Below are 24,324 nucleotides of genomic sequence, written 5' to 3' on the forward strand. Positions count from 1 at the left end.
ATGTTTCTTCCTGTTTTGAATACATCAGTAGGAAGTGCATGCGACTGGTCTCTCTGTCTGAAATTAGGCTTTGTTCATCACCAGACTCGACCAGATTCGGTTCTGAATGCTGAATTCGGATTGCAGGTCTAAGGCCAGCGTTTTCATCATTTGTGTTTTTGCTTTTATTATAATTACGTTTTCAAATTTCTTCTGCCCATAACCATAAATCATTTCACTGCTTTCTGTGTTCTGTTTTCATATCAGATTATTAGAAACGAATATTTTTATAGTGTAACGAGTAAGAAATTGGTCCTTCAGCCCCATCGGTTACTGCTTTACTAATATTTAGTATTATTGTATTGTATGTAATATTGTATGTAAACATCGGTACAGAATCAGTTGCTGACCGGTTTCTTGAATTCTGCAGTGTGAATATATAAATGAGCAAAACACAATCTAAAAGCCGACCGGAGGCCAGTGGAGGTACCTGAAATATTTCCTATTCTTGTTCCTTTTCATCCACAGAAGCCAGGATGAAATGCTCTATGCGTTCCTCCTTCTCTATTCAAGCTATAGTCTTTTTTAGAAAGTTTTTCACCCTCTCCCAGCTCTTCGCTCAACTTTCTCCTACTCTCTTTCCATTCTTTGCGCTTCTCTATCCATTTGATCTGCTGCCTGATTTCTCTGTACTCTGGCCACTCGAGTGGGCGAGCCCTGACCGCAGAACCAATCGAGTGAAACGCCTCTTTTAATTTCCCAGCGCTCAGTAATCCCACAGGGCTTGGGGGAAAAAATGAAAAAGTCCTCCATTCAGTATGGTACATTTTTTATTTTTTAAAATATAATAAATTTTTGAGGATTGTACTAATAACTTGGTCATTCATTCATTCATTCATTCATTCATTCATTCATTCATTCATTCATTCATTTATGTTTTGCCTTTTTTTTGCACCCTTACTTTTGACTTAGCAGTTCAAGAAGAACAATCTGTCTAGCATGAAGCTAGGTAAGAACCTCCTAGTAATGCACTTTGTTCATGTATTAAGGAAAATAGATTTATAGATTTATTTTTTTCTTTCCTACTATGGAGTCCTTCTTTTTTCTCAGTAAGAGAATCCAGATAAATTCCTGTATCCATGTTACAAGGCAACAGTCCAGTGATTTTTAATCTTGTTAAAAACATAGTGAAGAAAACTATTGTGATGATAAAACATATATAAATATAAAAACTTAAAATTTAATGTGAGCAAAAAAGTTATTATATTTACCAAGTCGGGTCGAATCGGGATTACACTTGAGTTGAACATGTATAAAAGTCTTTTTTTTTTACTGACTACATTAAACCAGGACAGACCTGATAAAACATCTTTATGGATGGAATTGCTGCTTACTGCACCATGTATAAAATAGTATTGCTGTGATCAGATATATTCTTCTGTGTTTGAGCCTCCTTACAGTTTCTGGTTGTAAAATGAAATATAAATATATCTATCAATGGCATTGAGAATGAATGTCATAAAGGAAGAAACCCAATGAACACGATTCAACACGTCTCCTTTCACTGGAGCCACGACTGCACCACCCGCATACATCATCTCCAGCAGAAGCATCAATATTAATGTCCAAAAAATGATTTTTTCTGGTGCTTTACTGGTTTTCCTGGGGATTTGAAATGAATTCAAATTGTGTGTTTTTGTGCAAATTCTACAGAAAGGAAAACACAAAAGTATAAACGGTTTTGTGACAAAAAAAAATAATAACTGTTTTGAGCAGACAAACTTTTCCTCACGATGTCCATCTTTTCTTGAAAAGTCCGTCTTGTTAATGTATCTTTGACCATATCCGTTTCTGCTCTGTCAGTCGTAGTGGAATAAAAAAGCACAGCTATTAAATGCACATGACTATATTGGAGCTTGTGCAGTTTGCTACAGAAGCAGTTTGCGAGCTCTGACTAGTAAGTTCCAATCAAAGGACGTAAAAATGCCGACCTAATCGGACGCCTTCTAGAGGGCCAAATCGCAGTCTGATTGATTAACATCAACATCGATTTATTTTCAATGTTGTAAAGCTGTAAATGGTATTTTATTTTTGTTTATAATCTTCTACGGTTCTGAGGGTATCAGAATTATTTTTAAATCAAAAGTATTTAGTGTGTATGATGCATTAAGTATTTTTTCTCCTCATATTTTGTGCCAAACTTTCCACATTTTGTGCTCATGCTCTGCATTTAAATGCCGGAAAACTTGCAGATGAGCCAGTTGGTATCTCAATCTGAAATGTTGGCTTTTTATACAATTCTCATCAGAAGCCACACCCCCTTCTTATCTCGCATTCCTAATGTTTCAGGGTGTGTTTAATTCAGCCTTAAAGCCCGTCTCTAAACAGAAAATGTCTTGGGTTTGTCAATATAAATGAAACGCAGTTAGCATGATTCAGAGATTCAGCCGGAGTGGGTTTTGGAGGCGGAGTCTAGCGCCAGTCCCTAGGGAATGCCTCGGGAAAGACAAATGACTGCGAGTGACATTCAAACCATCAGTCATGACCTTCCTGAGACACTGCTTTCCAGTTGAGAGGCGTCTTTTTTTTTTGTCTCCTCGAGGATTTTCAACTCTGTGCTGTGTTGACTGCAAACACTCTTTTGACATCTGAAGTCTGGAGACACACTTGGCCGAGGCAGTATGACTAGCATCATAAAAAAAGGAGATGTGAACTCAATTGGCGGTGACTAACCTTCTGAACCTCAGCTTCAACCTGAATTTTAAGAGTGACGACATTATAAAAAATGACAATATAAACGCATTCAATTTTAACAAGAGAAAAGGAAAGGGATGGACTCCGATTTAATGCAAATGAGAAATGAAAGGAGGTGTGTCTTGTGAGCTTTGAGGCATGAATCTTTGCTAGGTAGCTACTGTCTGTTTGTCCAACGTGAAGGACGCAGGGTTTCCCGTTTGTCAGAAGAAGAAGCGTGGCTTATCTTTCAGCTCTGGAAAAGGAGGTGTGGCTTGTTTTTCCCAAGGCGAACTCTTTTCTTTTAAATAAAGATCAGGATGCTGAACATTCCTGGATCGAGATCAAGACAGCAGCTCCTGATCATTAAACCATTATCTGCCTTATATCTATCCTTCATACATCTTAGTATTGATTTTGTATTCAGATGTTCATCATCTCAGAATCAGAGACACAAAACCAGACGGCATCGATTTTCAGCTTTTATTTATTCTTTATTTCGAATATGACTTCATTTTCAACCGGCTTGCAATATCAAGCGTATTCCAAAAACAACTCCTGGAGGTTCTTCTCACTCCTTGATTTCACAGTAAAAAAAAAAGCAAACAAAAAAGCAAACAAAACAATCCCCGACTCTTCATTAGGAATTTTCCGGATGATTATAAAGCAGTGCTTCATCACTGACCTGAGAGAGCAAAAAAGCGTGACAGCTTTAATTTTTATTATGAGATGTGATCCAGCACAATGCCTTCAGCCTTCACCAACCCTCTGATCTCTTCCTCTCTTCCTCTCTTCCTCTCTTTTTTGTTCCTAAACCAGGTGGTGTGTTTGGCCCTCAGGAGTGTTCCAGCTCTGATGTGGATGATGAGAATCAGCTGAAATTCTACACAGAGCACCGCGTAGGCAGACGCCGCAGTAAAGGTATTTTATTGCACCTTTATTCCTCAGTCTTCCTCGACCGTTAGCAGAGGTTTGAACCCGGCGTAAACGAGAATGGCAGGAATAAATAATCTATGACATCATTGTCTATTGATACTGTTTTCTTTTCATTCTAAATCAGCATTTATTAGTTAAACAGAACCAGATTGCAGGAGATGTTGCTTAGATATTAATGTGGCAGTGTTTTACACATGTATTACCATCATTAGTGTGTTCCTTCCCCTAAAATACCCCCCAAACATGAATGCAAGTGGCCCAAAGAGCCGTATAACCAATTAATCCCCTCACAAGAACAACAATAAAGAGAGAGAGAGAACATCCCATGCCACATTTAATCTCCATTTACTGTTATAATAATCTCCACTGTTCTGGGAAGATGTTCCTCTAGATTTTGTGGAGATTTGTGCTCATTCAGCCACAAGGGTGTTAGTAATGTCAGGTACTGATGTAGGTGAGAAGGTGAGGAGGCCTGGGGTGCAGTCAGATTTCACATTCAGAGCTCTATAGCAGGAGATCTTCCACTCCAACCCATGAAAAGCAGATCTTCATGGAGCTGGCTTTGTGCACAGAAACATCGTCATGCTCGAACAGAATCAAGTCTCCTAGACAAATTTACTTTTTGGGTGCTTTTTTTTTTTTTTAATTAATCTAATTTTTAGTCTTTAATAAACAGCAGATTTCTCCTGCCCTTGTTTTGTGCACTCTTCTCCCTTCACTGTCTTTTTATCCCTCCCTTCTCTGTGTTCTTTCAGCGGATGTCCGTTCTCTTGTTCTCTTTTTATCTCTTGTTTTCTGTCATGTCCTTTTTTTCTGTCTTGTCATTTTTATTTTCAGCACTTTTTTTAAAGAAATAATTGCTTGTTGTATATTGCAAAACAATAAAAAAACTATGTAAATAATAATAATAATAATAATAATAATAATAATAATAATAATAATAATAATAATAATCATAGTCATTATCATAATATAATAATAATTATAATCATAATCATTATCATAATAATAATAATAATAATAATAATAATAATAATAATAATAATAATCATAATAATAATCATAATCATTATCATAATAATAATAATAATAAAATATTTTTTTACATAAAATGACTTCTTTCAAACTGCCTTTCGTTCCAGTGTTATTATAGCATGTATATAACACATAATAAGGCAATATAAATGAATAATAATAATAATAATAATAATAATAATAATAATAATAATAATGATAATGATAAAACACAGGCAGAACATGTTTCTAACACTATGTACTTTTAATACTCTTAAGTTCTCTGTATTATGATCTGCATTTAACAAACAACAACAACAAAATAAGGTCATGACCTAAAACTAAAACTGGGCATGGCTTAAACAAAATCATGTCTTTAAGAATAAGAAAAAAATGTTAGAGCACCTCCTAGAAATATTTATATTTTATATTTATTTATTCATTCTGAATAATGGTTTTGTATTCAGTATGTCGCTGATCTCAGGAAGCAGTTCGTCTCTATTTTGCTATGTGTGGATCTCCCTCAGGATATCATTCTGCATCAGTTTTAATCATTTCCCTGCACTCCTACACACTGTCTGGGCCTGAAACCAACACAACGAAACGCTACGACAGGATTATATACAGTAAAAACAATTATACAGAGAGAGAGAGAGAGAGAGAGAGAGAGAGAGAGAGAGAGAGAGAGAGAGAGAGAGAGAGAGAGAGAGAGAGAAAGAAAGAAGAGAGAGAGAGAGAGAGAGCGAGAGAGAGAGAGAGAGAGAGAGAGAGAGAGAAAGAAAGAGAGAGAGAGAGAGAAGAAAGAGAGAGAGAGAGAGAGAGAGAGAGAGAGAGAGAGAGAGAGAGAGAGAGAGAAAGAAAGAAAGAGAGAGAGAGAGAGAGAAAGAAAGAGAGAGAGAGAGAGAGAGAGAGAGAGAGAAAGAAAGAAAGAGAGAGAGAGAGAGAGAAAGAGAGAGAGAGAGAGAGAGAGAGAGAGAGAGAAAGAGAGAGAGAGAGAGAGAGAAAGAAAGAGAGAGAGAGAGAGAGAAGAAAGAGAGAGAGAGAGAGAGAGAAAGAGAGAGAGAGAAAGAAATAGATAGAGAGAGAGAGAGAGAGAGAGAAAGAAATAGAGAGAGAGAGAGAGAGAGAGAGAGAGAGAGAGAGAAATGTGTATCAGATGTAAAAGTATAAGATCTGAGCCATGCATACTGTACACATGATCATGCCTTCTCCTTCTCATGATAGAGAGTTAACCTGACGACACGACAAACTGTGTGCACACACAATGATTTCTAGAGCTGGTAATGAGCCCATGCAGAACTTTTCATTAAAGCATCATATTATATACTAATACTGTATATATATATTATATAAATACTAAGGTAGTGGCAGACATATACAGACTTATGGAAATATTCTCCGACATTATGCATGCTGTACACACCACAAATTCTTAATGCTTTACTGTATCCTCACATTACAAAGTCATATTCATATTTATACTCCGCTCTGCACCTCCAGCTCTTTATGAGCCCTAAGTGTATGTGTAACACTCTCTGTCTTAAACACAGAATCTTGATAGGTAAAAATAGAACCAATTTTATTAAGAATGTACACATTCACAGCCCACACTGAAGCTTTATAAAACCTTTATGGACAGTTATAATCATGGCAGGTATACATGTATAAATGTAGGAGGTAATTTAGCGGTTAAGAAATTAGACTTTGGATCTGATGTTTGGGAGTTTAAATATCAGCCACACCAAAGCTGCTGCTCCGGGGGGCACCTGAACAAGGCCTTTAACCACGTCTCTGCTCAGATGTATAAATGAGAAAAAGTCGCTCTGGATAATGGCGTCTGCCGAACGCCGCTTGTATCTGATTCCGAATCAACAGCCAAACAAAAAAATCTTTCCAATTCCAAAGTTTTATTCGCACCTCAGTGGGACTCCTCTTGATCGTGCCTTGTTTTGTTGAAGCCTGACGGCAACTTCTGCTTTATTGACATTTTTTTTTGATAAAAGTTCTGCAATAATCACCAGAGATTAAGTCTTGGTGTATAATACACTGCGTATCTGGATGTGGTGAGAACGTGCTGTTGTACTGATATCTTGCCCAGACGTAGTGTAGGAGTGCAGTGAAACAATTATCATAAACACAGAATGATATCCCGAGGTGTCCTGGCATACATGCACAAAAACAATCAAATACAAAGGAGACGTGAAAACGCTGAGCAGCTTCCTGACATCAGGGATGAAACTGAATACAAAATCTTTATTTAAGATGAATAGAAAGTGTGTTCTAAACGAATAGGAATTACAGAGACTTACAGGAGGTGCACTAATGTGTTTTTTTTTGTTTTTGTTTATGTGGGCGTGAGCGAGCGGTCCGATATAAAGACAGCAAATGGGAACAAATGAAGAGATAAAACTGTGTGAACTGTCAAGTCTGAATTCGCACATTTCTACCTGATTTTTGTTTTTGCTTTATTTTTATTTACATTGTTCCAGATTCAGAACTTTCAGGTGTTCAATCAGGTTGAAGTCACGGCTCTGACTGAAACAATCTCGTACATTCTTGTCTTGGCTGTGTGCTTAGGGTTGTTGTCGTGTATGAAGGTGAACCTTCGGCCCAGACTGAGATCCTGAGTGCTGCAGAACAGGTTTTAATTCAGGAGATTTCTGTACTTTGCTCCATTCAGCGTTCCCTTAAGCCTGACCAGGAGCTGCAGAAACACCACCCCCACAGTATGATGCTGCCACAATTATGTTTCACTGTTTGGGTGGTTTTGGGCAGGTGATAAAAACTTTTAAAACAAAATTTGCTTAGACCACGCCCACTTCAGGTTGTAGATCATGCACATTTAAATGTTTAAATCCAGACACAGATATTTAGAACACTGAACAGATGCATGGATGTCCTGCCTGTTTATTATTATTATTATTATTATTATTATTATTATTATTATTATTATTATTATTATCACATCAGAAGGTCACAAATTGAAATATATATATATATATATATATATATATATATATATATATATATATATATATATATATATATACTGTATATCAAGGCTGTCGATTGAAAAAAACACTTAATCATGATTAATCACATTTTTTTCTGTTCTAAATGTACCTTAAATTAATACTTTTCAGGTTTTTTTTATACTTTAATCAACATGGTCATGGACAAATATTGATGCTTTATGTAAAAGGTATATTTATTATTAGTGAACACAAACTCAAAATAGAGCAAATATTCTTGTAGATGTTTTAAAGCAATGATGGTGTTTTAAATGACGTAAATCATCAGAACACCAAGCGGGACTTTTGCTATGTTTCCACACGGACGGTTTTAATTGCCGGATGTGTTGCATCATGGTGGATTTTGGTGCTCGATTTGAGACTCGCATCAGTAAAACAAATGTTTAGTGATTAAAAAAGATTTTTCGGTGAAGGTTTTTTTTTTTTTTTTTTTACACATACACCTGAGTAAAGAAAGGAAGTAGTGAATAAATGTGTGTTGCGTTCCACAATTAAGCTTTAAAAAGCTTCACAAACAGGAATAAAGACAGCAGGTAAGGTTGTGCACGCCAAAAATGAAAAGCGACTTAAAAAAACAGGAAGTGACTGAATATCTTCATGCAAGAAAAAAAAAAAAAAAAAACCCCAGATTTTTCAGAGGAATAAATAAATAAATGGTGTCAGCATTTGGCTGGAAAAGCAGAGTGATTTATTAATGCAGAGAAAGATTTAATTACTTTAATGATGAATCCGTTTGGACTCTGAGATAACAGCTGTCAGTAGAGCTCATGCGAATATCAGCTTCCGTGAGCACCGATCATTTATGAAGGGTTTCTTTATTTACGCCGAATGATCCAGTGACGGGAGAGTTAATTAAGACGTGAATGATTGATTGAGGGTTCGGCTAAGAAAGAAATCGCAGACGACAGGAATCTCAACGTGTACGAACCGTGTTTTTTCATCCACGTGATGAGCTCTGTATGCTTTTTATGGCTGAGGCTCATGTACACATTCCGGTGCTTTTGTATCGGGCATTGACCATTATTTAGCAGTTTCCCTTTGAATTTAAGATAAAAATCGATTTTTGTAGTCATATTTAATGGCAAGGTTTCAGCGCAGCTGATTATATACAGTAGCTTTGGGTTATACATTGATTTCTAAATGCATTTATATGGCATACATAGAAAATATGACTTTATTATTTCTAGGTATTAAAAGGAAAAGGCTTAAATACATTTTAAGAACAAAAGTATTGGGCCCCCTGATTTCTCCTGCCATAAAATTCCTGTTAAATATATATATATATATATATATATATATATATATATATATATATATATATATATATATATATATATAATTTTTTTTTTTTTTTTTTTTATGTATGCGTATGTGACAAATTACATTTGAATTTAAATTTGAATTTGAATTTGAATTTGATTTGAATTCTGCCTGCAAAACTGGATTTTTTTGTTGTTCTTTTGGTGCACTATGGATACCTAATTGGATCATCATCAGAACTACATGGTAGTTGGCCATCAAATTCTGGCAGATGTTTGCAATGAAGTTCAAACCAACCACAGGTACATGTGATACAAGATAGAAATATGTGCAGGATCACAAAAAACAATGGAGATAAAAAGTATCACACAGGAACCAGTAGAAAAAGGACGTATTGGGGGGGTTGGGGGTGTAGGGATTTGGGGGGCGACGGGGGGATTCGTATAGCATGCAATAGAGCACGTCATATAGAAATATTTGTACATTTATGTACACTGTTTACATAAAGTTACACACAAAAAATTGCATTTGAATCTTTGCATGTGTCCATTCGACTAAGCCAAAGAAGTGACTCTTAGAAAATCTCCATGTAAAAACCGAAACGGCAGATTTTTCATGAAAATTAATAAATAAACACTATCCATCAGCAGTTGGCTGAAAACATGCAGAGAAAAGATTTAATGACTTTAATGATGTATCCATCCGAACTCTGAGATCACAGCTGTCAGCAGAGCTCACGTGAATATCAGCTTCCGTCTACACCGAGCGAATGATCACTAAATAAACCAGACGTGAGAAAAGACAAAGAAAGTATAATAAAGAAATACGTGCACGTCTGAAAAAGAAATGATCAAAAGAATCACAGTAAGGAATTAAGTTCAAGACGAGCCACGGCTGGAGGGTTTCACGTCGGGATCATTTTGAGCTGATCGTTATCGAAAAAATGGACTTGTAAATTGCAAATTGTTCGACACGTTCCTCTTTTTTTTCATCTAATCCTCGGCTTTTTAGCTTCTTGACTCACGATGAGGAAACTTTTAAGAGCGTTATTATCTCTCAAAAAAAGACATCGTTCCCAGAAAATAATTTGATTTATGCAAAAAAAATAAAAAGCAGCCTCTACCACCAAAAAGCAATTTTCAGCAGGTTTTTCTCCGCAATTAAGACCCACTGCGCTTGTAGTCATGAAGTCGTACCCTTTCACCCTGATAGCGTTTAGAAACCTGAACTTTCCTCATCGTGTTTCTCAGACTCCAACTTCCTGATTGAGTCCAGCTCTTACTTCTCTCTGGCGATTACCGGTGTGTGACGGTTGGGAAAAAAACAGACGGGAAAAAAAAATAGTACGTGAAGTTTCGACGTTACTGACTGAGAAACGTCAAAAAGACTTTGAAACAGTTCAGGGTTGCCATTTATGTTTAATTTTTTTACACCTTGTTGCCTTTAATCATGTTCACATTAGCCTTTGATATTTCTCTTTGTATTGGACCTGTGGCTAAATGTTAATTGAGGTTTTATTCACTTCATTTATTTTCATTTCTTTTTATTATTCTTTTTTTTACTTGTGTGTTTAAAAGATCAGTACATTTGCTTGTTTTGGGTTTTTTTGTTTTGTTTTTTTATTGCATTGCACTGTGAATGTTTTTTTGATGTGATGATTGGACAATCCGGGAAAAACTGTGACTTGACATGAAAGATTTGGAAAATTGTACTGCCAAATAAATATTAATATTAAAACAGGTTCCTACTCTGTATGTATACACTATAAAAACAAAAGCCTGACACCTTGACTGTAAGATTAGTTTGTGCATTTCCAACACAATTTAGTCCCAATTGCTCTTCTAATAACCTCCACTCTTCTGGGAAGATGTTCTACTAGAATCAGTGGAGATTTGTGTTTAGCTATAGGAGTGTTATTGAAGTTAATAAAGGTACTGAGCTCTATAGCAGGAGATCTTCCATTTCAACCCATGGAAAGCAGATCATCATGGAGTTGGCTTAGTGCACAGGAGCATTGTCATGCTGGAACAGGTTTGGGTCTCCTAGTTCAAGTGAAGGGAATATGTAATCCATTAGAAACATTGGAAAATATCCCTGGAAAATTCATGTCCCAGTACTTATATATAAATTATGTATGCACTGTATGTATGTATGTATGTATGTATGTATGTATGTATATGTAATAGCAAGGAAATAATAGCAGTGTGTTCATAATCACATAAAATGATCGTAGTATCCCATAATATCATCTCACCACTCATTTCTGATTCTACACCATTTACCAGTGTGTGTGTGTGTGTGTGTGTGTGTGTGTGTGTGTGTGTGTGTGTGTGTGTGCTGATATACTAACATTACACTAAACCATTATCCCATAAATATCACCCTGCCATATTTGAAATTGTTCCCATCCCTCTGCGCTGCGGTGGCATTTATACAGTAATTATGCTTCTAATAATCGCTACTATAACACATTAATCTGCTTTACTGCATTAAAATGCTAAACATCCCATCATTACGCGGTTTCCTCTCCCGCGCTCTTTCTCTCAGCCCATCGGTACTTTGCGTTCTCTTGCTCTAAAACTCATTCCCTATGTACAGGAAATGCAGACGGGTGCAGGCTGGGACTAAAATCAAAGATAGAACGATAGAGCGCATGGAGTCTGGTTATTCCTTTTTACAGACACAGTTAAAGTTACTGTCCTTGGTCCTGATCGTTGGTTTAGTGCTTTGAGTAAATGCTGGAAGTATCTACTCAGGTTTGATGGCTATATGTAGGGTTCCTTCATTTAGACTTTTGAATTTTTCTTATTTTCTTCTTGCTTTCTTTCTCTGTTGTTCTTCAGGTTGCCCTCAGAGCCCCATGAGTAAGACCACTTTGACCTTGATCACAGTGAGCACCTGTGTCCTCGCCATGGTGTACGGCTCACAGACCTCCTGCCCACTGACCGTCAAAGTCACGCTGCACGTCCCCGAGCACTTTGTCGCAGACGGTAAGACCAATGCTCGCTCATTTTTTTCCATGCATTTTTCATGCCTTTCTGAAATCGTTCACTGGTGAAGCCGGACAGGTAAACGGGGACCAACTGTTACAAATGGGAAATCGAAGAAACATCAGGAAACATAAAAACATTTAAGTGTAGAAATCCAATACAGTGCTTTAAAGTTTGTGAATCATTTAAAATGGTCTGTATGAAGTAATTTCAGCATTAATATGATCTAAAACAATTTTCAGAAGTAAACAAAGAGAATCAAATTAAACAAATGACACACAAATATTATACATTTGTTTATTTGTAATTTATGAATAATTGATTCAATAATTGATTCAATAAACCTGTGCCGAGGTTTTATTCAACAATGAATCAAGGTTGTTGAAGGTATGAATTGTTGGTTAGTTGGATGCGTGGAGGGATGAAAGAATTGTTGTTTGGTTGTTTGTTTGGTTGAATGAATGAATGAATTATTGAATTAATTAAAAAATAAATAAATAGATGGTTGGTTGGTTGGTTGGTTAGTTATATGAATGAATGAATAAATAACTGGTTAATAGTTGGTTGATTAAAATGATTAATAGACAGATGTATGTGAGGATGGGGAAAGGGATAGTTGGCTGGTTGGTTAGTTGAATGAATGAATGAATGAATGATTGAATGAATGAATGAATGAATGAATGAATGAATGAATTAATGAATTATTTAATTAATTAAAGGTTGTGAAAGGTATGACTGGTTGGTTAGTTTGATAGATGGATGAATGAAAGAATAGTTTGTTGGTTAAATTAATGGATGGATGGATGGATGGATGAATGAATAAATGAATTCAATAAATAATTAATGAATATATAGTTGGTTAGTTGTTTAGTTGTTGATTGGTTGGTTGTTTGAATTGATGGATGGATGGATGAATGGATGAATGGATGGATGGATGGAGGGATGGTTGGCTGGTTGGTTAGTTGATTTATTGAATGAATGAATGAATGAATGAATGAATGAATTGGTTGGTTGGTTATTTGGTTGAAAAATGATCCAATATTCTATATCCATTATATTTTAGGACATGCCGAAGTATAGACAATTCTAAAAGGTTTTCAAACTTTCAGGCTTCATTGTGTCTCTTTGAATAGATCCAGTGCCTCCCAGGAAAAGAGCGTTCATCATTAAACTCTGAGTTTGGTAGCTGTAGTGATAAGGACGATTTAATTACGATTTGACTGACTCTGTTTCAATGGTATTACTTATAAGGAAAAAGGAAAAAGGAATTTTACCCAAGATTTGTATTTTCTCATCGTGTCTCTGGGTCGAGTTTTCCAGCTGCAGTTCGATTAAATACAAACACATACTGAAGCTCTTCTTATTGTTCAACAACTCCAGACGTTTTTAAAAATGAATTTTTTACATGGTTTTAAAGTACTTCCTGTGTGTCAAACACATTCAACTAATAAGAAAAAGATCATGTTCATGTGGGAACCATGTCCTATTGATAACATTTCCATGCAGTAGAAAATGCAAATCTGTTAAAAATTTTGATGTGCATATAAATGCTTGCAAATCTCAGATGCAGTGAAGTTCAGATCATCTACAGGTGCACGTGAGTCAAGATAGAATGTTCCACAACCACCCAAAATCAGAACAAGGACATATGAAGAACTCAAAATGGCCATCAAGGTCCATTGGGAAGTTATAAAGGTTATAAAGGACAGGCTTCATAGGTCAATTCAAAGTCAATCTTATCATATATCTCGCTATGGAGCACATGATATACTGAAGCTACTTTGGCACAATGTTATAATATTATATATACCATACGAACAAAAGTATTTGGACACCTGACTTTTGCACCCGTATGTGATTCTTCCTCAAACTGTCACAAGTTTGAGACACAATTGTGTAGGACGTCTTTGGATGTGGTGCTTTTAAATTGTCCGCTCACTTGAACTTGGAGACCCAAACCTGTTCCAGCATTAAGATATGGTTTGCATGGGTTAGAGTGAATGATCTCCTGCTACAGATCTCAGTGCTCAACCTGATTCAACATGGATTTGTGTGAACGCTGACACCACCCCAGGCCTCCACACCTCACCTGCATCTGTACCTGACTTTACTAACACCTATGTGGCTGAATGAATCTCCACATCTCCACAACATCTAGTGGAACATCTTCCCAGAAGAGTGGAGTTTATTATAACAAACACAAACTGTTGAACTTTTTGTTGGTTGCAGCAATTTGACAAATTTGTGTGTGTGTGTGTGTGTGTGTGTGTGTGTATACAGGTAGTAGTTTTGTGGTGAGCATGGGCAGTTACCTGGACGTATCTAACTGGCTGAACCCGGCCAAACTGACACTGTATCATCAGTCCAACTCTTCCTCTCAGTGGGTGCGTGATTACTGCGGCCAGAGGACCATAGAGCCCTGTGAACAGTTGTGTGACCAGGATACGGGTGAGTGTAACGCACACACACACGCACACAAATCTTTCTTTCTTTCTTTCTTTCTTTCTTTCTTTCTTTCTTTCTTTCTTTCTTTCTTTCTTTCTTTCTTTCTTTCTTTCTGATATTGCATTTAAAAACGTGTTCATGTTTTTATTGAGCTGATTTTTTACGCATATCTGGCAACCCTGACCTGTGTGAAATAAGCTGTAAGGTGGACCACAGAACACCATTATGTGTGTATTTTTCATTTTCTGATGCAGTTGAAGTTCTTTTTACTTGCCCGAGTGCATTTACTGAGGCAGTGTGTTTACCGAACGCTCCTCCCTCCATCCCTCCCTCCATTCCTCCTTTCTGAAGGCCAGAATGAAAAATTTAAGCTAAAGCATGAGAGGAAATTTGAACTGCTGAGTAAAGATCATGGGCAGGGTGGTAATGAGAGAGAGAGAGAGAGAGAGAGAGAGAGAGAGAGAGAGTGTGTGTGTTTGTGTTTGTGTGTGTGTGTGTGTGTGTGTGTGTGTGTGTGTGTGTGTGTGTGTGTGTGTATGCCTGTGTTCCTACCAGAAAAGGAACTGTGGTATCTGGACTAATCGCTTCTAGATGTGTGGCCTGTATACCTGTCAATCATATGATGGAGGTGTGGCCTCAGTACTTGTTAGTTCTAAATAGAGGTGTGGCCTGTGTATGTATCATTTCCATAAAAGGAGGTCTGTATTAAGGACACATGGCCCCGTATGGCTGTGAGTCCAATATGAAGGCTTTGTGACCTTTCGTATTTCAGACCTAATAAAGGGGGCGTGGCATGTGGAACTGTCAATCATTGTTAACGAGGTGTGTCTTGCATACCAATTTATCCAGAAATAGATATGTATGTACTATACATCATTCTAAAGGTCTAAGCCTTAAGCAGCGATTGATGAACGATTGCATCCACTGCTGCAAATTCCGGGTAAAAAAGGAAAATGAGGAAAGATAAGGGTCCAGTGAACAAGATGCCGTAAAGCATTTTTGGAACCAGGATATAAACTGAGCTGTATACAGTACCTGTCTCACCTGTCAGGTGTAGTGTGTCCTCTATGGTCTTTATACCTGCTAATTACACTGAGTACCGTAAAGGGGTGTGGCCTCTGTGTATGTCTGTCAAATTAAAAGGGGTGTAGTTTCTATACCTGTCAGTCAGACAGAAAGACGTGTAATGAAGGAGACGTAATCTCTGAATATGTCAGTCTCATTACAGGAGGTGATTGCTAACCCAGAAATTGGTGTAGTGAAGGAGGTGTGGCCTCTGTACATGTCATTGATGATAAAAGAGGTGTGGTCTCTATACTTGTTCCATAGAAAGTGGTGTAGTGAAGGAGGTGTGGCTTCTCCACATGTCAATCTCATAAGGAGGTTTGGTCTTTGTGACTGAACACAGTGTAGTGAAGGCCTTTGGAAATGTCAACCACAAAAAGGAGGTGATTTTATTTTCCTGTTTTTCTGAAGCCTTAAGGAGTGTTTTTCCTTAGACACTTTGATATGAGTCTGACACACACACACACACACACACACACACACACACACACACACACAAAGCTGATGTTTTAGCACTACCCAGTGTGACGCCACGCTACACTTCACTGAACGTACAGAGCTGCAATGTGATGGTCCTGTTTCCCATCAGTCGTATTAATCTGCTTTCACACACGATGCTAAACCCGGAACAGAGTGTAAAAATGTTTTTTTTTCCATCTCAGTTTAAGTGCTTCGTCTTTTCTCAACCCGAATGAGAGAGTGTGTTCTCTGAAAAGCTGTAATTTAGGGGACAGAATGAAGGTGTGAATACAAGAACTCATTTCGTGTGTGTAATAGACAGGACGCCTGCTTTCATCTTCTCTCTCACACACACACACACACACACACACACACACACACTTGCATTTCTGAAGGATTCTAAGGAGCTGCTGTGTGTATGTGCGTGTGTGTTGTGTGTGTGTGTGTGTGTGTGTGTGTGTGTGTGTGTGTGTGTGTGTGTGTGTGTTCTTTTGTTATGCTTTTTCCTTCATTCCTACTTTTACTCCTGCTCTTTATTACAGCTGTTACTCATTGTGTTTATTCGCAGCTCTTGCTGTACCTCAGTGTGAACTTTTTTCTATTCTATTTATATATATGTATAAAATAGAGTAAGTCAAATGAATGCACTACACTTTTTTATTATATTAAAAATAGTAATCAATTGAATTGGCACAAAGTAAATTGATTAAATATGGGAGGTGGTAGCTCAGTGGTTAAGGCAGTGGGCTTTGGATCAGAAGATCACAGGTTCAAATCCCACCACCACCAAGCTGCCACTGCTGGGCCCTGAGCAAAAACCCTCCCCTGCTCAGTTGTAAGTCGCTCTGGGTAAGGGCGTCTGCCAAATGCCGTAAATGTAAATGTAAATAAAATTAAATCGATGGAAAAAAATTAATTCAGTAGTTTATATTTGTTAGACCTCATCTGGGTAATACAGATGTTCAGTTTCGTTGGGAGTGACGACGATGAACAGGATTAGAAATGAGTTTATTAGAGGGACAGCGCATGTTGGACATTTTGGAGACAAGGTGAGGGAGGTGAGATTGAGATGATTTGGACATGTGCAGTGGAGAGACATGGGGTATATCAGTAGGAGAATGCTGAGGATGGAGATACCAGGAAGGAGGAAAAGAGGAAGACCAAGGAGGAGGTTTATGGATGTGGTGAGGGAAGACATGCAGGTAGTTGGAGTGAAAGAGGCAGATGTAGAGGACAGGGGGGGATGGAGACGGATGATCCGCTGTGGCGCCCCCTAATGGGAGCAGCCAAAAGAAGAAGAAGATGTGCATGTTAGTGGTGGGCGGTCAGGGTCAGCAAAGCCTCCTCTGCTGGTCTAAACACTATCAGAAGCACCGACCTCCATTTACAACCTACATTCTAATCTTTGTTCCATGAAATTGTATTAATTTAGCAGTTTATTCTCTTTATTTCATTTTTCTTGCTAAAACTTTAACTTTAAAATGATAAATGCTTATATACAAAAAAACCCCCAAAAACAGTTTCTGAGGTAATATGTTCCAGCACTTTCCTGCTCTTTGTCATCGTAGTTGTTCTTCTTTTCACCGGTATTTTCTGCATGTTTCTGAACATTTACTGAAAACATCTGCTTCAGGTTTATATCACTTAAAAGATAAAAGCATCTGCGATGTGGCTAACTATAAATCTAAATATAAATCCATGTCTGCCATCTGCAATGCATTTTTATTATCCTTACTAACTATGTTTTTGTTTCTTACCTGCAGATTTCTCATTTATCAAACTAATCCTGTACACCCACAGTACAACTTTAATCATTATATCAATTTATAGAAATCACATGAAAAACATGAAAAATTGCATCGTGAAATATTTTCTTTTCCATATTTTAATATATATATATATTTATTATCTTCTATAAATTATTACATTTGGTGTAATGCCATTCTATTTATTTATTTATTTATTTATTTATTTATTATCTGTTATACAGAAACCCACTTACTAATGATGTAATCTTTCTCCGTTTATACGAAATGTTCTCATTTCTCGCTCGTGTTCTTTCATGGAGAACAATCCGAGAGCAAGTGGCTCATTGTCAGCATCCCAGAACCGATAAATCACGTTCTCGTTCGACCTCCCATTTCCAGGTGTGTGTGTGTGTGTGTGTGTGTGTGTGTGTAATGTGCAATGATAAACCATCATAGACAGGAAACAGTGTTTCAATTCATTTCCTGCTCTTGTGAACACGTGCGAAATGAGAATGAAAGTGAAACGGCCGAGTGTGAGATAAGAGTCTGGATGTGTGAAGAGAAAACAGAGCCCTGATGAGTATCGGCTGTAAAAACATGTCGCTGTAATAGCACACAGTGGCAGGTGAGGGTGAGGTTTTCTCAAAGGGAGGAGGATTGAAAGCTGTATGTGCTTTTATAAAAACCTTTTCTTCATTGGCGAGAATAAACTTTTCTTCTCCTTTATACCTGAATCAGTTTCAGGAGGTCTCACATGGACTCCGCGAGCGTCTATTCCCCGATTACACAAGCGTTCTGTGCTGAAAATAGATCTGCTTACGAGCTGGAATCAAAAGGTTTGGAGACTCGCTCTGTTTACAAGAAAGGACTTTATTTATCTCCGTTCACACAAAAAAGTCCCCGAACACAGCAGAACAGCAGAACAGCGCCCCCAGTGTTCCTGATACTGCTGGAACGTGTCCTGGAAGACTTCTTTTCAACCTTCTGCGATTCGTGCTGGATCTCTGCAGTGGTGATAGAACAACGAACTTTGAGCTGGACCTTTATCTTTGGGAAGAAGTTCACAGGAGCCAAAACAGGAGAGGAGAGTGGGTGCTCAAGTGAGAACATGCAGTCTCCAGCAAAACACTCATGTGTGAGGAGGAGCTCGGTGAGAGGGTTCTCATGGTCAGAATATGTAGGATTTATTTAGGTTTAGGTCTTCTTCTTCTTCTTCTTCTTCTTCTTTTCTTCTTCTTCTCTTTCTTCTTCTTCTTTTCTTCTTCTTCTTCTTCTTCTTCTTCTTCTTCTTCTTTTCTTCTTCTTCTTCTTCTTCTTCTTCTTCTTCTTCTTCTCTTCTTCTTCTTCTTTTCTTCTTCTTCTTCTTCTTCTTCTTATTTTTCTTCTTCTTCTTTTCCTTTTTCCTTTTTTCTTCTTCTTCTTCTTCTTCTTCTCTTCTTCTTCTTCTTCTTCTTCTTCTTCTTCTATTTTTTCTTCTCCTTCTTCTTCTTCTTCTTCTTCTATTTGTTTCTTCTCCTTCCTCTCCTTCTCCTCCTTTTCTTCTTCTTCTTTTCCTTCTCCATTTTTCTTCTTCTTCTTCTTCTTTTCTTCTTCTTATCCTTCTACTTCTTTTTGTCTCCTTCTTCTTCTTCTTCTTCTTCTTCTTCTTCTTCTTCTTCTTCTATTTTTTCTTCTCCTTCCTCTCCTTCTCCTTCTTATTTTTCTTCTTCTTCTTCTTTTCTTCTTCTTCTCTTCTTCTTCTTTTCTTCTTCTTCTCCTTCTTCTCCTTTTCCTTTTTCCTTCTCCTTCTTCTTATTTTTCTTCTTCTTCTAATTTCTCCTTCCTCTTCTTCTTCTTCTTCTATTTTTTCTTCTCCTTCCTCTCCTTCTCCTCCTTTTCTTCTTCTTCTCTTCTTCTTCTTCTCCTTCTTCTTCTTCTTCTTTTCTTCTTCTTTTCCTTTTTCCTTTTTCTCCTTCTTCTCCTTTTCCTTTTTCTCCTTCTTCTCCTTTTCCTTCTCTCTTCTCCTTCTTTTCCATCTTCTCCTTCTCCTTTTCCTTTTTCTCCTTCTTCTTCTTCTTTCTTCTTCTTCTTCTTCTTCTTCTTTTGCTTCCTCTTATTCAAATATTCATATATTCAAATTCAATAATATATTCAAATATTATTCAAATGTTTATTTCGACCTCATATTCAGGTTATTTATAAGGTGTTTAGGTCATTTCCCCAGTTCATGTTTATTCGCTCAGCTCTAAGTCTCACATCTTTCTCTAGGCATCACTGTGTAATTTGTAAAGCGGCCATTTTTATTCCAACTTTTATTTCTATTTTTTTTTTTAAATCTGACATTTTTTCCATTTTCTACATTTTGTACGTTTTTCGTCTCTCAGCTTGTGTGTGAACATGGTGTGCATGAGAAAGCTTTTTCTCTGCCACTCTCGTGGCCCCTTTGTGTTTCTGGCCTCGTGTACAGTGTGTGCTGTGATTTCCCCATGGCCTGCTAGAGCATCCACTCTCTTTCTCTTTCTCAGGAGAGCTAGCAGTGAGTTAGCTGACGCAAACCCTTGTCTTTCTCTCCACACATCCCATCTCGTGTATCAGAGGGAATTCTGGGCCAGTTGCCAGGCCAACCTTAACTTCCTGCTGGGGTTTGATCGAGGTGGGAGGAGATTGGGGTTGGATCCTCTACGTTTATCCCACTTCAGAGTCAGGAAAACCTCTGTTACTCACCGCTTGGTGGAAGATTGTATTCATCTATTTATCATTCTTTCACACACACACACACACACACACACACACACACACACCTTTATATCACTTTGTATTAATTTTTATAAAGGTGTCCATGAGTACTGTCTTATATAGAATAATTTGTTATAACAGGCTTATGCAGGTGTTCATATCGATAATGTCCAGTAGGTATAACTATTACTAAATAGAGCATCTTATTAATTGTTATGAAGGGTCTTTGCAGGTGTCCATGATGATGACCTGCCATCAGATCTACCATGGAGACAGAGAATGAATAAGCCTTCATATACTGTATATTTAGATGGTATAAGACTTAATACATGTTTAGGCTAGATGTAGATAAATTGCCTTGATAGCTGTTTACATATGTTTGTGGCAGCTGTTATGAAGGGCATATATAGGTGTTGGTGCATACTTGGGTCAGATTTATAATTATTACTAGATTTTAATGGAATATGTCTTTATAAATGTTTATATAGGCGTATGTTATGAAGGGCGTATGTTCTGTACATGTGGTTACATACATTAAGTACTCTGTTAAATGTTAATAGGTGAAATAAAATTTGACTTGACAGATGATTATAGATGGAATTTGTTCTTATAGATGTTTCGTATTTTTATATCGGATTATTATAAGTGCTCATGATGCGCACATCCGGCAATTAAAACCGTCCCTGTGGAAACACAGCAAAAGTCTTATTTGGTGTTCTGATGATTTACGTCATTTAAAACACTATAATTACTTTAAGTAATTACTTTTACTTTGAGTTTGGTTTCATTAATAATAAACATACATTTGCATAAAGCATCAATATTTATCCATGCAAATGTTGATTAGAGTATTAAAATCTTGAAAAGTATTAATTTAAGGTACATTTAGAACAGATTAAATGTGCAATTAAGTTGAGATTAATCACTAGTTACCTCACGACAGTCATGCAATTGAGCGCGATGAAATATTTTAAACGATTTACAGCCCTAATATGTTTGTGTGTGTGTGTGTGTGTGTGTGTGTGTGTGTCAGATGTTATAAACACTTTGTGAATGTGTCCATAAGAGTTGCCATATGTCCATTCCTAGTAACTAGCTGTAAAAAAAAAGGTGTTGTTGTTTATGTATGTTTATTATCCAGCCTGGGTTTATCTTGTGTGTCTCCATCTCATGAGTGAGACCGACGTGATGATTCCCTAAAATTCCTGCAGTTCGAATTGGTTTCTTTGAAATTGTGTGAAAATATGCATCAGGACAACAATCTCGCCGTTCCCGCGCCTATGCCATGAACCTTGAAATCGGAAAATTGCCCGCACAGCCTTTAGCAAGATTGGAAAATCATCGTAATGAAACCTATCATTAATCACGCAGGTCAGACGCTGGAGAGAACAGAGGAGAAAATGATTACAGGCCGGCCCCCTGCCTCTCCTGCTTCATAGCGATACACATTTCGCCCTTCATTTAAAAAGTGAATAAAACTCAGGCTCTGATAATAAAGAGGCCCAAGTTTAGTTTCTTCTGATTCTTCTGATCAGAGAAAAAAAGCATCATAACACTCCTATGAAGGCTATATATATATATATATATATATATATATATATATATATATATATATATATATATATATATATATATACATGACATATATATATATAAACCAGTTAATGAAATGAATTGACTTGAATGAAATGACTTCTATCTCAATGTTTGAATACATTTTATTACGCATTTATTACGCGCTATATACATCATTATATCTGTTTATAAAAATTACTCCCAGAATGTTATAAAGTGTTTATTACATTCTGGGAGTAATTTTAATAGACACATATAATGATGTATTTATAATGTGCATTTATTACACATGTCGTCAGTACCAAAAATATATATATATTTTTATTATTACTATAAGTGCATTGTGTTGTTATAATACATTATAAACAGAGTACATAATATATTGTGTTGTCATTTCATAATGCATCATAAAGTGTAATGAATTTTCATAAATCCTTAGAGAGTGTATAATGTCTTATGAACGCACTGTAGCTTGACATGTGTTAGTTGATAGATCATTATTAATGTTGTTTATTTAAAATGCATGAGTTGTTATGACTAGCATGACATTAGAATGAATATAAGCTTGCCTGAAAAGTAATAAGGCATTATAAATGTTTAAGTCAATGTAATTTGTTATGAAGGTCTTATGGAGACGTCTATGAGTACTGTCTTATGTTAACATGACATCAAAACATGAACATGGTAGCTTGCTATAGATAGAATAAGGCTTCATCAATGTTCTATAAAAGGTCTATAGCAGTTGTTATAAGGGGCTTATGTAGGTATCCACAAACACTGGTCCCTAATTTCTGATTTCACCACCTTGAATTTTTCCCCAGAGCCGGACTTTCAGTTTCATCAAAAGTCATTAAAAATATCAGGATGGAATAGAGTACACACTTTGACTGAAGCCGAGAACCGATCTTCCCACAAAGAGCTTTCAGAAGAGCTAAGACTTCAGGCGTTAGAACGACTTTAGCTACGTGTCACCTCACCATCCGAGAGAGGGTTTAGCCTCAAACGGTCCATCAGAGAATCATTACTTTGCGCTACAAAGCTGCAGGTAGCTCTCTTCGCTAACACACAGCCACCACAATTGTTCTTAAAACCTGGTTAACGGCATGGACCTTCCAGAATCGGGGTGAACGACCTCCAAAAGCATGCATATGAGACACTTTATTAGCGGCCGCACGGCTTCTTTGAAAGTCTTAAGAAGCAGAGGAAAAAAAAATGGTAAGAGTTTCGAAAGACCTTCAAGAAACATCCTTCTATTCACAGTGCCCGCTAACTTTATAAAAAAAAAAAAAAAAAAAGAGCTGTAAAATGTCATCAGATTTGAAAATTGCATAAACGCAGCTTTTAATGACGTCTGTGGCAGCGGCGATTCTGATGCAATCTGCAGGTGGAGTCTTTCGAGCTGTTGTTGAAAATGTTTTTAATTTAAAACCTCTGAAGTGGAACAGCTCAACAACCTGCCTCCTACTGCTGAGTGGAATTTGACAGACGTTTGTAAAGGGCTGATTTATTTATTTCTCTTTTTTTCAGCTTTCGAAGAGAGAAATATCGTTTGCGCACAGGAACAAGTGTCGCAGGTATCCGATATAAACTATTGTTCGGCGTTAAATTTTCACTTCATTAATTATTCAGCAGCTGTTTATACAATTTATTGTCCGTATTATTCCGCGGCATGCAGCTCAGTCCTCCTCAGAGCAACAGAGACGTCCACACGTGTAGACGTTATGGCGGCGTTCTTTGAGATCTTCCATCTTTGCTGCACACTACTTTTCATTACATACCAATAATATTACAGATTTTTTTTATTTTGATTGGTTGATTCCAAAGGCGCAGGTTCATATTAGTGAACTTGTTCGCACTTATTTACAGAAATCGTGTGACGTGAACAGAATTTACTCAAGAAAAACAGATTATAAAGGTGATGTGTAACCACTGATATGATGACGTTTTTTTTGTGAGGAGATTTTTATCATTTATAGAAGGAGTCTCCAGTGCGTGTAAAAGAGGCAGGGCTGGAGTGTATTAGTGTGTCTAAAAGAGGCGTGGCCTGGGTGTATCAGCGTCTGTAAAAGAGGTGTGGTCTGTGTGTATCAGTGTCTGTAAACGGTGCGTGGCCCATGTACACCAGTGTGTGAAAGAGGTGTGGCCTATGTATGTGAAAGAGGTGTGGCCTGTGTGTAGCAGTGTCTGTAATAGGTGTGTGGTCTGTGTATATAAGTGTGTGAAAGAGGCGTGGCCTGTGTGTATCAGTGTGTGTAAAAGAGGCGTGGCATGTGTGTATCAGTGTGTGTATAGGAGGCATGGCCTGTGTATAAGTGTGTGTAAAAGAGGCATGGCCTGTGTGTATCAGTGTGTGTAAAAGAGGTGTATTCTGTG

At 37.1% G+C, this 24,324-nt stretch overlaps 1 protein-coding gene across 2 annotated transcripts in view; it reads left to right on the top strand.

The window, feature by feature from the left end:
* The window catches only part of LOC124379039 (astrotactin-2-like), a 362,618-nt gene that overhangs the window by 178,722 nt on the left and 159,572 nt on the right, over positions 1-24,324 (top strand). For both annotated transcript variants that reach the window (XM_046839046.1, XM_046839047.1), the window contains exons 5-7: positions 3,532-3,633; positions 11,798-11,944; positions 14,225-14,392. In XM_046839046.1, coding sequence (XP_046695002.1) covers positions 3,532-3,633; positions 11,798-11,944; positions 14,225-14,392 — 417 coding nt within the window. The remainder of the gene's footprint in view (positions 1-3,531; positions 3,634-11,797; positions 11,945-14,224; positions 14,393-24,324) is intronic.

This window comes from Silurus meridionalis, chromosome 25, assembly GCF_014805685.1.
Source record: "Silurus meridionalis isolate SWU-2019-XX chromosome 25, ASM1480568v1, whole genome shotgun sequence".
NCBI classification, from domain to species: Eukaryota; Metazoa; Chordata; class Actinopteri; order Siluriformes; family Siluridae; genus Silurus; species Silurus meridionalis.